The 16,852-nt window shown below is 43.4% G+C and overlaps 2 protein-coding genes across 2 annotated transcripts; both read right to left on the bottom strand.

Annotated features, from left to right (window-relative positions):
- Window positions 1-1,226: 1,226 nt before the first annotated feature.
- Window positions 1,227-5,080, bottom strand: LOC116915792 (dendritic arbor reduction protein 1). Its single transcript, XM_032920921.2, has one exon. It carries the CDS (start codon window positions 4,550-4,552, stop codon window positions 1,817-1,819), a length of 2,736 nt encoding a protein of 911 aa, XP_032776812.2. The 5' UTR covers window positions 4,553-5,080; the 3' UTR covers window positions 1,227-1,816.
- Window positions 5,081-9,921: 4,841 nt separating this feature from the next.
- LOC123469945 (general transcription factor IIE subunit 2-like) lies at window positions 9,922-11,276 on the bottom strand. The gene is given in 6 exon segments (XM_045169302.1): window positions 9,922-10,339; window positions 10,417-10,521; window positions 10,523-10,618; window positions 10,687-10,849; window positions 10,919-11,023; window positions 11,093-11,276. Coding segments are annotated over 6 exon segments (843 nt in total). The 5' UTR covers window positions 11,155-11,276; the 3' UTR covers window positions 9,922-10,027.
- Between the last annotated feature and the right edge of the window lie 5,576 nt (window positions 11,277-16,852).

The raw sequence follows: 16,852 nt of genomic DNA, 5'->3' as shown, positions 1-16,852 counted from the left end.
TCGGAAGAGAAAAGGGGGAAAAAAAAAAGAGGCCACAGCAACGGACTCGAGAAGAATAAACGCAGTTGTTGAACACTATGGGATCCTGCAGAACAAAAGTGAATTGGAACGAAGATGAAACCACCGACCCATTGAACATTGATTGGCAAAACTGGAACGTGCCATTTGCTCTGCGAGACGATTTTACGTAGAAAATTGGTGCAAATAAATAGTTGTATTGATGAAACCCATCACGAGAGCAACAGCAAACAAATAGACATCAATTTTCGATTAACATATCCAGTTGCAATAATCGAAAAGCTTCAAACAGACATCAGAAAATCGAATGATCGAAAAGGACGATCGGCATTCAGCATGCTTTATGTTTGATTCTAAAATACAATTTTTTAAAAAAGGTACAATTTTTACCTCATCGTACATGAGGGTGATTAACCATCGAGACCGATATGACAAGCGTAATCGAAAAATTACAGGAATTCATGGCGTTCAAAAATGCTCCGCCCTAGAGAGTATAGCAAAGCGTGTTTATAACTCGGGCCATTTGCTGGGACTTTCATTGTTTACAATCGTAACAAACATGCGGCACAATATGCGTTGTACGTAATATCATTGGCTATACAAGTTATATCTACAGCCACCTCCACGTGAAGCCAAAAATATTGTATACAGTAACAGGTAAACATGCCATTTGTTTTTTAATGCTTCCATTTCACGAAATAGACGGTTGATAATCAGGATAACTGATACTTTTTAGATTAAATACGAATACAGCGTAATTATATCAAACGGGATTACGGGGTTGAATTCAGGACGATATCCACGACAAGGCTCCGAAAATAGCCGAAACAAAGAAATGTAATGATGCCGCGCATACCGATGAACCGTGAAATTAAATATACACGCTCTGTTCGCCTTCTAAACTATCAAAAATCATGAGAAAAGGGATGAACGCGTCATCAAAATATTGAAACTAGCATTTTTCACTGATGTCATAATTTTACCTTCATTCTGTAAACAAACACATCCAAAATTCTTGGCACGTGGATGTTGAATTATAGTTGGTGCATTCACATTTGTTACACGTAACAATTAAAAATAGCATCTGCATGGCCCATCAGTCGATCTCAGATCGCTGTAGACGTCCGTTATGTAAAACCGACGCCAGACGACGTTTGATTCGGATATATCGACGATATCCATGTAGCAATAATTGAATAGCACGTTCATTAGTAGGTCATCAGCCTGTGTCTGTACAGCTATGTAGTGAGTATATTTGAGAACAACGCAGCGGCTAATACATGATTCTAATGTAATTGCTAAATATACATAAGGAGTTACGAGATTCGGTCAGGGATGAAATTGGGATGGGCCGGAGAAAGAAAAAACAAAACAAAACATGAAGATATAGAACGCCAAGTAAAATGATTGAGAACCGAATGTTTAAAAAATCAAGAAAAGAACACACGTAACAAAAAAAAAAATACACACACACACAACCACAACCATGTAAAATCAGGCTAGACATTGACCCATCCATCACTAATTGTTTACCAAGCAAAAGAACAGCATCGGTCAACATCATTTTTTTTTTCTTTTTTTTTACGTATTTAGAGTTTTCACATTTAACGTATGGGTATATAATTATATGGGGGGGATATCGGCCGTGTCGTATTCAGTTCGAGAATAAAAGAAATTTGCTCCAGGATCGCTATACTTGGCGCAAGGGCAACCGACAAAGCCCATCATGAATTCCTATTCCGAATAAACAATTGAATCGATGATGAACCCCCGTGAATTTTGCACAAAAAAAAAACATTTAGTATTTATGACAATCGGACGAGTGATGGTAGAGGCTGAAAGGATGGTGATTTCCAGCGCGAAACATGGCAGACGTCATCAAACTGAGGCTGGATATGGACGACGATGCGGCGGCTGCAGCGGCTGCAGCCACAGCGGCCGAAGACGACAACGAAGACGACGGCGACGACGTTGACGACAAGACTGTTGCCGCTGCTGAGACTGCGGCCGAAGGAATTAAAGGAGATGACGGATGAATGGAGGACGACGGGTGGTGATGTGCCGCTGGGCCGCTATTCCTGCTGTTGTTGCCAGACGAAGAGGCCTGACGCTGCTGTTGCTGCAGGCAGTGAGCGACGGAGAGCAGATGGCCGCCGACGGCCACAGAGGGTCGCGTCGCGCTAGAAGAGGACGCAGCAGACGACGAAGCGGAGGAAGCTGTGCTCGCACAAGACGCGCTAACCGGCGGATTTCTGTTATCGACCGTCGGATAAACTACCGAATCTCTGCCGTTGCCCTGGATCGAGTACGGGCTGCTCGACTCGGCTGGCAAACTGGGCGAGGCGTCCGGTAGCGTCGGAGACGTCGTGTTCGTCATGTGCTGTTGCTGGGCTGACGAAGCCGTCGGCGGAACGGGGAGAGGCGGCGGAGGAGGCGGAGCTGTAGGTGTTGGCGAGTACCAACTGCCCGGGTTGCTACCAAGTGAACGCGACGACGCCGAAGACGCCGGCGACGGTGAATAATCGGCCAGACATGATGGAGGTGATCCTGCAGACAATTGATGATGGTGGTGGTTGAGCCCAGTAGCTAATGCAGCCGCTGTTGTTCCCGATTCGGCCGCGTTGTTTATTTCCTCCTGCGGATGCGCTGAATTGTTGTTCTGCGGGTGTTGATTGGCCGCGTAGGGCGACGATGAAGACGACGACATGGAAGATGACGAAGACATGGATGACGACGATGAAGAATGTCCGTAATGAGTGACGTTCTGCTGTTGTTGTTGCTGCTGTCCGTACAGAGCAGCAGCCGCTGCGGCTGCCGGATAAGGGAGGCCAAGACTGGCCACAACAGCCGCCGCCGGATGGTGATGTGAATGGTGGTGATGCAAATGATTGACGTAATGATGATTTTGCTGCTGTTGTTGCTGGTCTTGATGTTGCTGTTGCTGTTGTTGCTGTTGCAATTGCATGAGACTCTCGACAGTAAAGGCGTTATTCACCGACGAGTTGATCTCAGCTGATCCCATAGAAGAGCATCCGTGGCCCGATTGTTCGTAGGATCCAAACATCTTGGCAGCGCCGATTCCCGCGTGATGCTTCACTCCGTAATCGACGGCCGTCGTTTCCATCATCGCGTTGGCGTATTTGGCGTGATGGTGGACCGAGTGATGATCCATCGCCATCGTCGCCATATCTACCGCCCCACGGCCGCCATCTTCCATTTCTTCTGACTCGTCATCCGGTTCGCATTTCAATTTCCGGCCGACCAGTTCCGGCGACATGGAAATAACGGCACTACCTCCGCCACTATTGGCAGCTTGCTGGGCCGCCTGCTGGGCCGCCTGAGCTGCCGCGTACAACTGTGAGTGGATCATACTCGAGATTGGATTGTACGAATACGGTGACGATGCAGGATGATGATGATGATGCAAACGCAAGTCAGCCGCCACGTCCATCAGCAGAGGCTTCGTTTCCATATCCATCATCTGTTGGTGTTGTTGTTGTTGTTGTTGCTGCTGGTGGTGGTGTTGTCCGTAATGCTGGTGATGATCCAATTGCTGTTGATGATGCTGACTCTGCTGCATTGAATGCTGTTGTTGTTGTTGCAACTGTTGTTGTTTTTTACCAGCCGAAGAGGACGACGAAGATGAAGAAGACGTCGCCATAGCTGGGCCACCTTCTCCGGAAACGTCCTTCTCTCGGAGGACGTCTTTCTTCTTGAAACGACGTCTTCGTCTCAGGTAGGATCCATTGTCGAACATGTTGTACGAGTCCGGATCGAGCGTCCAATACGATCCTTTGCCCGGTTTCTTGTCGTCGCGCGGCACTTTGACGAAGCACTCGTTGAGCGACAAATTGTGGCGGATCGAGTTCTGCCAGCCTTGCTTGTTTTCCCTGTAGTAAGGGAAACGATCCATGATGAACTGATAGATACCGTTCAAGGTGATCTTCTTCTCAGGCGCCGCGCTCTGAATGGCCATGGCGATCAAGGCGATGTAAGAATACGGCGGTTTCACCATGTCTTTGACCCCGACCACGCCTGAATGATGAGACATCACTGAAGTGCTACCGTTCATACCAGCTGATCCCGAACCTGATGTGTTGCCGATGTAAGCCGCCGAGCTGGCCGCGTACGGATTGTATCGGCTCATGGCCGCCGCGTAATCGTATCCCGCGCTTCCGTTGATACCTGTCACGTACCCAGTGGCCGCTGGATTGGCTGCCGTGGAACCAGCGGATGTCGATAAAGCCGGCGATTGGCATGCCGATGGAGTCTGATGAGCTGACGAATTGTTGGCCGTGCTGCTTGCATTCCCGCTGGATTGTTGCTGGACTCCAACGGCGACCACGGCGGCAGCGGCGGCGGCCGCTGCAGCTGCCGCCGCTGCGTGATGATGCCGATAGTAGGCGTGATGATGATGATGGTTTTGATGGTGATCGAAGAACGAGTGATGATGTTGCATATTGGTCGATGATGACGTATTGGACGTTGAAGAAGAACCCGCGCTGGCGCCCACTGAAGATGCAGACGACAGCATCGCGGTGATGATGACAGTTCACTCGATATCATACACTGCGATTGAGGCCTATATGATTAAAGAAAAACTTCAAACTTTGTTTTCTTCAGTTAGGCGTGAAAATGATAGGCCTAGTGTGGAAATCGTTTCAGTCGTTGATCAGTTACCACTACACTCCGGTCCCATAAAATGCGACATATGAGAAACAGTTTTGTTTTTTGTTTATTTCTTTTTTTTTTCAGTATCCAGTCGGAGACATGACGAGGAAAACAACACTACCAATATTTGGCACACACACAAAATTAAAAAAAACCTGCATTCGATCAGCATGAATTTTTTCACGCGGCGGAATTTGAAATTGTTTATTTCGTACACACACTCGAGAAGGGCAAGGTACTCTGATGGATCAGAAAGTTAGAGAGAGACAGTCGGTTCGTGCAGAAACGAAGAGACTCTTCTCTCTCCGGCCGGTTCAAGCTCTAAGATCAACAAGACTGCCACTGGTAGGCTACAAGCGGCCAGCACAACATTCGAGCAAGCGGCTGTGTTGCCTTGCTAACGCTGGGACGTGACTGTCAGTTCTTGACTCTCCTCCTACCTCGTTGGATATCTGCTAGACGATTGGTTCTCCCCCGTCTCATTGAACACCAATAGAGAGACGTGGAGAGCGGAAGGCTCCGCCCAGTTTCATTTCCCAGTCCGCCATGTCATCCGCTCTTGATCGAGAATGGCGACGCCGTCGACACGATGCGGACGGAGCACGGAGGATGGGCGAAATAAAAAGAGAAGGGAGGGAGAGACGAAATTCATCATCACGACCTTATCTAGAGTGGCCTCTTCAACACAGCCCAGGCATTGAATACAACAAGAGGAGCTTATAGCCGCGGACGACCGAGTGGAAAAGGAAGTGTATTGCAGCCAAAGGCCAATCCGTCGTCTATATACTCCCACCACTACGGCTACCCCCCCCCCCCTCTTTCTTTGCCATCATCCACACAAGAATTTGAAATGTGGTAGAAGCGATGGGATTTTCTCGAGTCGCTTCTCTTTTCATCCAACACACGTTTTCTCCTCCCTTTTTTTTGGCTCCTCTTGAAGCAGCAGCACTCAAAGAAGCGGGTCAGGAAGTCCCTCTCATCCTCAATCCTATTCCGCATCCTTTCTAATAACAACACCCCCCTCTGTGTGTGTGTGTCGTGTGTAGCAAGCTCATCGCCTCGCCGATATATATGTATACTATACTTATGCTGTTGTGTGTGTAGAATATAGTGGATATATAACTCTAAACCTAACCCCAGCGCCTCTTATAAATATATTGCCAGGCCCATCAGCCTCATCGGAAAGCCGCCGCCTTCACGACCGCCGCCGCTTCTATTTTCTCGTTGTTATTTCAGCCGAGCGTAGAGAGAAGAGACTGCAAAGAGGGAACAAGAGGAGAAGAGGGAAAAAAAGGGGCTATAGATAAAGGTTGACAATAAGGACATAACTATCTATTGCTTAGATGCCTCGTTCTGTTGATTTTGTCGGTCGGTCGGTGGTATAGTGCTTAATATTATTCTTCTACTTCAGCTTATATATTCTATAAATGCTGAAGATGGAGAGCTGATGCCTCTCTCTCACTGGAATAAATAAAAAAAAGGATGGCAATTCAACTTCGGGTTGGGCATTTTCTGCTGCATTCAGTTTGAGATTCATCACGCCCATCAATAGGTTCTATATAGTTGTCGTGCCCCGTAAAGAAACACTTGACCATCTCTGTATGTTGTGCGTGGCCGCCCCTGCTGTTGCAACAGGAGAAACCACCACACAATACGCTACGATTTAGAGACGGAAAAATCAACATCCGTTTTTTCTTTTTCGGACCGCATTCATTCGAAGCTATAGACGCATCAGCCTTTTTTTTCAGATGTGAATGTATACGGCGTGTGTATAGTTACATCTCTATTTATTTCTATATGAAAAAAAAAAAACGTGAAAGACATATGCTGTATATCGTGGCCAACAAAATATCTCCATCTATATATATATGCTATATATAGATAGGAAAATGTATTGAGACGTGATGCATAAATGGGGGGAGAGCCACATAGCTGCCGCTTGCTCAGACAGATTATCTGAGAGAAAAGAGCTCTATCACTCCTTTCCCATTCCCGGTAAGCTATCTAAACACAAATATAATACAGCAGTGAACAAGAGTGCTGCTGCGCTGTCTTTTTTAATGTATTCAAGAGAAGGGCAAGAAAAAAATCTCATCCGCCAGTCTATATCCGCCCCCATTGATTTGCTGCAACGCGGATGATGGCTCCGTCGTGTATATACAAATCCCAACACATGGATATATTTATACTGCGTGCAGCTGTGTATGTGATTCTATATAGATTTGTAACACGTTTTATATTGTCACGTTTCTCTGAATTCAATCAATCGTTCTTCTTCCCATTTGGCTGACTTGTGAAGTGTCTAGCTCTCCGAACTAATGGTTTTCGTTTTTAACATTTTCTTTTGAAAAACATATCTTTTTCTTATTTCTTTTTTTTTTTTTCGATATAAAGACATAGTGTATCACTATGTGGCTTGCATACAAGCAAGTAATCGTCCAACATTTAATAGCTGTGATATCGATTGGAACCAAGCACAGAGTCACCATTCCGTAAGAAGCTTCCGATCCTTAATTATGAAAAAGCCCGAGAAAAAAAAAACCAAAGATGAAACTAACTCATTATGTTTCTATTCATTCGTTATGCATATGAGCTTATAATGTATAGGCTGAACGCGGAATTATACTAAAGAAGGGAGGTGAGTGTTTTTTTGTGCGCATAATACGCTGGGCGGCCGCAGATAGTGGAATTTGTCAATCACTTGTCAATCGGCAGTGACGTCGCCCCGCCGTCGGGTTGTATGCAAATTATGGATGAAGCGACTTATAACCGCATGAAAACGTAGCAGTTAATACCATCGGTTGGTTCGCATATATTAACGCAATATGGGTGACACTCATGAGCTAAAGAACTCATCGGCTGGAAAATATATATAAGTGTTGTGTGCGATACTCGGCCAACGTCTATAGCATGTATATATGGGCTACCAACTCGCATGCCTTGCCAAGAGATCAACAGATGCCCCAACAGTACATAAATTAGCCGTTGCGTTGATGCGTTCTTAAGCGTAGCCGTCGCTATATATCTCTCGGGCGATGCTTTTCATGCCTCATCATCAGTCTCCTACATTACGTGCGACAGGGGGATATAGAGATTTTGAGGCTGTGGCATTGGGAAGCGAGTAATAATCTAGAGACTTTTGGGCTGCTGCGTGAACTGTAAATTATAAACCAGCTACCATTAAGTGAATTTAAAGTTATATATGCAACACTGTCTCTCGCTTCGTCGCCTCAGACCAAATTCACTATACCGGAAAGATAAATGTTTTCATTTTCTTGAAATCTAGTTGGCGCTCATCGATCCGTGTGTATAGCCTGCTCCGCATTGGCTGGGAAAAAGTTGGATGCTAGACAACAAAACGTATGGTCCACATAAGGCTATATGAATGAAAAATCGAAAGGATTATCAAAATACATCGGACGAGTACGCGGATTGCTGTACATCAGTTTCGTTTTAATTGATGACCGAGAAGTCCGGTTCATATACACACCAAACAAGTTAGGTTATACTTATAAATGTGGGACTTCAATTGATTAAGGGAGACAAATCTCGAACTGAATTGTTATTGATACAATACAATACTTAAAAAATTACGTTTAGCGTACACACTACCAGCGGTAAAAATACGGGTGTGGGAACTATGCTTCAGTAGCTTATAGTGTACACGACAGGCCACCAAGAAAGCACCAGCGATAAGAACAAATATACAACCAAATAGTCTTCTCTTTTGCTCGTTCTTGTTTCTCAAATGTTTTCTTCTACCGCTGCCCGATGGTTCGCATTTTTTCTTTCTTTTTTTTTTCCCCTTTTGTTGTTTTTTTTTTAACTCTTTCTTTGTTCCCGGTCTTCCACTCGTTTCCCGCTAGCTCTATATCTCGCCGACTCTTTCCTCTTTCTCCCACATGTACGCACACTTAGATATACACAAAAGGCAAACTGACAGCTCTTGTTGGAATGGGTTTGGCCAGCCTAATATACCCAGGTGGATCTTGTCCTAGGCATGTCGACCTCGTCAAACGAATTGCTCCCTCGTTCGCCCTCACTTTGACGTCAGCGTGTATACACACGCTCTTTCAGACGCAGTGAGTCGCTTTTTAACATAGTTGAAGCAAACCATACTAAAAAAAGAATCCATTTTTATGCCGTCCAACTTAAGTTCGATGTTATGAAAGAATGCGGTGATGTGTGTTGTAGAATTCGTTCTTTCATCATGGAGAGTTCAGGCCTAATGCCTAATATTAAGATATGGCGCGTAATTATGTAAGATACGGTGTATACATTCCACCGATGGCAGCTGGGGTTGGTATATAGTCGAACGTCAAACAACTGCCGTTCAGTTAACTAAACAAATAAACAACAAAGAAGAGATATCACGTTAAATGGTTAGTATGTAAACTAGATACTGAATCGAAACGGATTTTATTGACTTTTGTAATTTCTCGATTCTATTGTGTGTGTATTCTAACCAAGAAAACCCGAGAAACTGAGAGAACCCTGGACGAATGCATCATCCTATATGGAAAGCAACTTAGTTAAGGAATAATCACGCAGATGGATTGTAAGACTATGAGCTATTGGCGGACAACAAGATATCCACAAAGTTTGCCGAAAGAAGGTGAATTAAATAGAGCAAAACTCCAGCAAAAATTATGTATTTTCTAATAGTGCCTTCGTCGGACGTTTCTTCAAAACTGCATTTTAAAAATTTATTAAATTAAGAAAACGATCAATCATTATTGGAAAGTAGATCCTATTCTTCAAACACAGTAACTGCATTCTAGAATGCAGAGAATATGGGCTAGAATGCTTACCAGGTTCAAGCGATATGGGTATTCCATTTCAGTAGAAAAAGGAAACTATTACGGCCACAAAAAAAATAATTGCATGAGAACGTAATTGTAATGATTTCAAACTTAAATCCATTCCCTAAGGTTTTCCCTAGTTTATTTTTATTCACCATTGTCACGTATAACCGATACGCTACGTTAAACAGCTGATAGTACTCTTGTTGTAAATTGAAATGACGTCATGACTCTTCGTACTAGAAATTAATTGACTGGGAGTAGAGTACGAATACGTGACTGTACAGCAAAATACGGGGTTCAAAAATCTTTGTTCAGATGTGGTCCCTCGCTTTCGTGTATGAAATGAATTGTAGCAGAGCTTGAGCTTATGGCAAGCGTTTTCGTCGTGTTTTTATTTTAAAGGTTCTAGAAACACGATTGTTATTTAGGTGTTATATTTTTTGTTTTACTTCAAATCATCGATTTTGCGTTTTCTTGTAAAATACAAATTTAAAATGTCATCATACTAATGCGGGTATGAAATGACTTCACGATTATTCATATTCTTCTAAAATCTCTTTAAGATGTTCATTATCACGTGGTTTCTTAAAAGTTCGTTTCTTAGGTGCAGCTTTCCGTTTCAGTTTGGAAGGCATGACTTTCAGGCTGGTATCTTGCATAGAGCGAATGCCTTGCTTCTCCAAATATTCCTCGATTTTATTGTCGTCGATTCCGTCAACAGCGACAGATCGCCAAAGCTTTTGAAATTCATCATCGATGGGCATATGGGCTGTCTTATCGTTATAAAACAATATTTTCTTCTTATCAATGGGCCTGGTGATGTAGACGATATCTTTGTCAAGTATCTGAAAAGAGCCCCAGTATTAATAGTTTGTTTTTTTCACAAGCACTACAAGATTGAAGTAGAAGTGACACAACATACTTTCAAAATCTTTTCGTGGTTGGGTAAGGATTCTTGAATGTCATCCAGAAGAATACCTCCAAAGCCTTTTAAATCGGTTTGTCTTAAGAGCTTCAGGAGACCCTTTGCGATCCCTTATTCTGTAAGGTGGCTTGAACATGTACCTGCCATCAGAGGTCACCTCAATCTTTGGATTGCTAGCCAAAGCTTCGGTTCGCAACCACTATTTTTAAAAAGAATACATGAATTACATGTATGACTTTTACAGCTAGCTTACCATAAATACATTACCTGTGAAATTTTCATGCCAACATCAAGTTGATTAGTTTCATCAAGGATGTCTTCTAAAGTTAATGCATGGTCAGCCCCATCCTGGTGTAATGTTTTTAAGTGCTTCACAATTTTGGCTAGTACACCAAATTTATATTGGGAGCTCCCTGACATATGCTTGTAGCTGAACGATATGAAATTAATGATAGTCACAAGATTTCTACACATGAAACACAAGAATTTCTAGACTTACTTTGTAGCATCTATCCGGGGTGCCACAGCAGTGGATTTTGGTGGTGGTTTTGTTTTCTTTTTTGTTTCATCCTCTGTCGATTCTTTTTTCTTTTTATTTTCAACCCTAAAAAGCACAAGCACAGTTGGGTGACCATCCTGAGATAATACAGTTTTCCCATTTTTATGTACTTACACTGGTGTGGCAAGAGCTCTCTTCTTAAAAGCCTCGCGTTCTCGCAGTAATGCGGGATCCATATTTCGAATGTTTTAACGCTCTGAACTTACTGACAGAAAAATATTGCAAAGGAACAAATAAATAGGTTCCGAAACGTCTTAACGACAACAACCACTACAATTCTAAACAAGCAGAAGTAACAATAAGTAAAAAGCGACGTTGTCGCATCGAATTAATATAACATTTTCCACATTTTCAAAGCCCGGATGGGCTGTTATCGGGGTCCTCGCCCCGCACCGAAAAGATGAAAGATATTCTAATCTATGTGCGAAGCAATACAGCACCCAAAGAGATCCACACAGGATCCACATCTACACCAGTGAGCATCGTGCAGGTGAGTGAACTACTGAGCTGGAAAGCCGGATCGAATTTTTGATTTTCTGAATTTAACTGTCCAATGTTATTACAGTGCCGGTCCAGTTATAGAACCGGCCTGTGCGCGGTTCTATAACTGAACCCGATCTTAGTGTCACCTATCGTCGGTTCTTTCATCCCTCAAACTTTGACGGTCTTTGAATGTAAGGGGTAAGGGCACATAGCAGAGTGGTAATGCTGTTCGCTATGGATCTAGAGTCCCGTGTTCGAACCGCTGCTATGACTAACTTAAAAAGGTTTTTAATATATGTGTAATATAGTCTATGGCTATGAATGGTGAGATACTAGTGTATCTTCATTGGTGGGGGACCATCCACAGAGGAAGTGGTTTGATGAACTAGAAGAACTGTCACACCAGAAGGAAAAAGAAATTAGAGTTGGTAGAAGGACTGGAATGGAACAAGGTGCTAGAAGATAAGAATGAATAAAGGAAGCTATTGTATTCTATTGTATTTGGTATGAATAACTTTACAGCCTATTATTATTGTATTTGGTATGAATAACTATAACGCCTATTATTATTAGTTGGGTCATTGAACCGATGTACAACATTGCCTAAAAAGATAAAACCCATTACAGTAATATTTTTTTGCATGTTTTAAAAGGCAAAACCCATTCATTCCCGTCATAGAAAATCGATATAGTTCATAATACGGCCAACGGTGGCGCTGAAACACGGCAAAGAAAAATCGGTTCGAAAACCGAGCCGGTTCCATAGCTAGGCGGTTCTATAACTGGACCGGCACTGTAATGTGTTCGAGGTCACTGCTAATGAGTATGTTAGTAGAGGCAGAGTCTCTACTGTTGCGGATCACGACCCGCCACCTGACGGACAATTAACTAGGTCGGGCCGACTAGTTCGCAAGCCCACTATTTTTGATTTATAGTATGTGTAAGGCCGCCAGGGGTGCTGTGTTCAGCGTCTTCTTGGTGGCCGATCTCGGTTAATGTTCTTTCTTCGCAATTGTTCAACAAGGTAGAGCAGACGCTATTATAAGTTGTGTCAGAGTCTGAATAAAAGCTAGAGAATCAGCAACAATTTACCTGAGTCAAGTGTCTTCAAATCAGTAATTACTTATCAGGTATTATCAGTAAGAGTAATTATTGTCAATGGTCCTTCGAAACTAACTAGTTTTTAAACAGAATTCTGTACAACTCGATTAAGTAACACTGCTAATAGGTCAAGCCACGCTACAGTCGTGTCAAAGAAAGAGTGTTGAGCACCTTGCGTAAGCATTAGTTTTAATATACTTGATAATTTACACTTATTTAAGTATTGTCGTCCTAACTATCACTCCCTTTTTGAAAGAAGTTAGTCTAAAAGCTGAATTCAGCCACTCCAGGGATGTACCTGAGAAGAACTCCAATTAGTCATGAAGTATCTCAGCGTATCAATGTAATCTAAGTTACAAGATAGTTCTAAGTTAGTGTGTTAATCCTTCTGCAAACAGTATCTCAACAGAATCAGAAGACTTGGGGCATATCATGCTCGCATCAAATTTGGTGAATTTGGCCCAAGTCTCACCGAACCTGTAGAACCTGAATACAGGCCATTGCCCCACGGTGTAACAATTGATGCAAAACTAGGTGCCTACGAAGAAGGTTTCTATAGCATTGCCATCAAGTATCTTCCCCGTGACGAAGCTGTTGCCATCACCAACATCAGAGTGAATGCTGACTATAGAAGATACCTAAACTTCCTGAGAGGATTACCGACTCGTGAGCCAACGCCAAGAGAACAAATTCATCCAGAGATTCCCTTGCCAGCTGTGCTCCAGCACCCAACACCACGTGAACCAGACTACGGAAGCACTCCGATTGCAAGGTTTTACGGGTACCAAGGACCTAGAAGCCATCCGAGGTCGCGTGGTCAATCTACCGTTGCAGAGCAGTCAACATCTCTAGCAACCAGGAACGTGGTCGTTCGCAGCCTTCTCGAAAACGAAAGAAGAAGAGAGGCTGAGGTTATTGAACAAGAAGTCGGTGCAGAAGAAACTGAAGACATCACTGAAGTGGAGACCAATTTTTCGATCAGAACAAACGATTCTGAGACTATCATTCAAGAAGAAAGTGAAGTAGAGGAGACAGTGAAAGGAGAGAGTGAAGAAAGCGGTTCGACCACATCTGAGGAATTCATCTTGTCCATCAACGAACGAGAATTTTGAAAAACCTCAGCGAATTCGCTCAAGAAGAGGCTTCATTTTTTGTTTTAAATTCCCTTCGTGTTATGTTAAACTAAGATCTTAGCCATCTAGTGGTAACAAACAAATTTTTTGTAACTCGACGAATACGTCAATAGACTGGTTTTCAACAAGCATATTTTCTTGTTGCTTTCTCAGAATTTAAAATACTGCCTTGAACAACTTTAATTTCCTTTTCCTCAAGATCGATTCTCAAATTCGTAGATTACTGAAATCAGTGTAATTCCAAACAATGGCGACCGCAAACAAAAAGCAACAGGCGCAGACTTTAACGCTCTTAACAATAGAGACATTGGAAAGGGAATTACACAAGAATTTGAAAAGTTATGATGAAGCTTGCAGAGACAATTTGTTGGAAGCAGCAGAAACAGCTTACGAACTAGCTGATGACAGAGCGCTAAGGCTTCTTAAGCATTATAGAGATGTCATACCCCAACTAGACGCCGAGATGCAAGCAAGATATGTCGACAAACACGAAGAGTTTGTAGACCGTCATCATACAATGGTTATCGATTGGAAAAGAAGAAGGCCAACTGCACCTTCGGAAAGAGAACCCTCTGAACATTCGGAAAATTCGGAGGAAGAGGAGACAACTCCGACAACAACAGGAAACGTTGCGCAAGCAACAGGTGTACAAGCAACCAATACAGTTGCACTGCAACAACAGCAAAACTTCATGAGCATTGCTCATCTGCTACCAAGAATTGAATTAGCCAAATTTGAAGGGGATTCAAACAAATGGAGAGATTGGTGGGCGATTTTTCGAACACTTATCCACGAAAATCCATCACTACGACCCATCGAAAAATTCAGCAGATTGAAGATGCACATGAGCGAAGACGCTGCTGGTGCAATATCATACCTGGACTTAACAGAAGAAAATTACACCAAGGCAATCGACATTTTAAATGGGAAATACAACAGGCCGAGATCAGCAAGAGCAGACCACTACATCGCAATTACGGAATTGCCTAGGGTAGATCGAGTAGAAGACTACAAGGCAATGAGGAAGTTGCACGACAGAGCAATGGGTCACGCCTTGAATCTTGGCGACTTGGAAAAGAATTCTGCACAAAATGAAGCAATTTCAGAGATAATTACAAGAAAACTACCTCTTGAATTAGTTTCAAGATGGCATGGGGAAACAAGAAGATCCCGTAAAACGTTAAAAGATCTCTTTACCTTCATCGACAGTGTAGCAGAAGATTGGGAATATGCGTTCTCGAGTGAAAAGAACGAGAAGAAAAAACCTAAGCAAGAGGCTACTGAAAAAGCAAATCGAGTTACATTTGCATCCACACCAACGGCAGCGGAATTAGCAGTGACAGGAACTGCAACAATACATCCGAAAGATCGAAAAGAGAAGACCTCAACAACAATAAAAAGACCATGTTTGTTCTGCAAAGACAAACACCCCACGTACAAATGCGAAGTCGCAATAGAGAAGAAACTAGAGCAAGTTCGGAAGGAGAAAAGGTGTTGGAGGTGCCTCGGACAGAGTCACCAAGTGAGAGCCTGTTGGAAGACAAGCAATTGCGCCAAATGTGGCAAGGGTCACCATACAGCCATCTGTAATCAGACAGTTCGGGCGAAAACAGTGACAGCTACGGTAGCAGCGTCCCCAATGTTAAAGGCAGCAGATGACGCTCCACTCTCAATAGAAGCACGCCTATTCGGTGGCGTGTACGTCCAAACAGCAACTGTTATAGTGGAAGGGCCAAACGGTTGGCACAAAGCTATAGCGTACATTGATCAAGGATCAAATGCAACACTGATCCGAAGCGAACTCGCTCAAACTCTAGGACTTCAGGAAGTGGGAAAAATCAAATTGAAACTTCAGGCAGTGGGTCATCTACACCCAGAAAAGGAACGAAGTGTAAGAAAGTTACGACTACGCGGGATAATTCCGGATGCCGAATCAATTGATTTAGAGGCGATTGAGCAACCCGAAATAGGAAAGGTTGCTGGATCGACAAAGACCGAATTCGTCAGTGAACTCTGGAACCAAGGTTACAAGTTGGCTGATGATAGAATTTTGAGCGGGACAGCAGGACCTTGCCAAATAGACATTTTGATTGGAGCCAATCAAGTCTGGAAGGTACTAGGCTCAAAACAGATCGTTTCGAAGACTGGAATTAGAGCCATCGAAAGCAAATTGGGTTGGTTACTACTTGGGCAGGATGAGACAGTTGCGATTTCCACCACTACGGCGATCGGCTTCCTCCTAAAGGCAAAAGAAGGAACACCACAATACCCAATGCAAGGCCCGAATTCGAACAGAAACGATGAAATTGATTTTGCGAAGTGGTGGAAATTAGAAAGTCTAGATCCACTAGAAAATGTGCCACTTTCGGATCGCTGGAAATCTTATACAGACTCCATCAAACAAGACGAAGATGGACATTATGTCGCACCGCTCCCATGGAACGGGAACAAAAAATACCTCAGCAAGAATGACGCCATGGCAGAAGGTCAGGCAAGGGCGCTGATGAAAAGGATGGAGAAGGATAACGAGATGAAGACTTCATACGAAGCTGAGTTCAGAAAACTGAAAGAACTTAGATTCATCTCTAAAGCAGACACCAATTTTAAGGGTATCTACACGATTCTACCCCATCACCCAGTTGTCCGTAAAGACAAAATCACCAGCAAAGTGAGACCTGTTTTCAATGGTTCTGCGAAGCCGAAAACAGGATTCAGCGCCAACGACTGTCTCGAAGAAGGACCCAATCTGAATCCTGACATTCTTGATGTTATCCTGACGTTTAGGCTAAATCCAATTGCCTGGACAGCTGATATCCGACAAGCATTTTTAATGGTAAAATTGCTAAACGAGGACGCGGAAGCGTTAAGGTTCCTTTTAGAAGACGAAAACGTCCCAGGAACGCTGCAGACCTACAAATGGAATAGACTACCATTTGGGCTAACATGTAGCCCGGCAGTGCTCAGGACCGTCCTAAAGAAACACCTCGAGTCATACAAAGGCGAACTAGCAGTAAGCAGTCGCCAAATGTTACGGCATCTATATGTAGACGACTACTTGTCAAATGCGCCTACATTAGAAGCAGCAAAGACCGTAATCGGTACGGTACTCAAACTTTTTCAGAGGCAAAGATGGAATTGAGAAAATGGGTAACAAACG

This window comes from Daphnia magna, linkage group LG2, assembly GCF_020631705.1.
Source record: "Daphnia magna isolate NIES linkage group LG2, ASM2063170v1.1, whole genome shotgun sequence".
Lineage (NCBI taxonomy): Eukaryota > Metazoa > Arthropoda > Branchiopoda > Diplostraca > Daphniidae > Daphnia > Daphnia magna.
The sequence above is the reverse complement of the archived record's forward strand: the minus strand, read 5'-3'. Positions and strand labels throughout refer to the sequence as shown.

What these genes read in the sequence shown, in the direction of transcription:
- LOC116915792 (XM_032920921.2), bottom strand. Translation starts at nt 4,552, where the DNA reads ATGCTGTCGTCTGCATCTTCAGTGGGCGCCAGCGCGGGTTCTTCTTCA.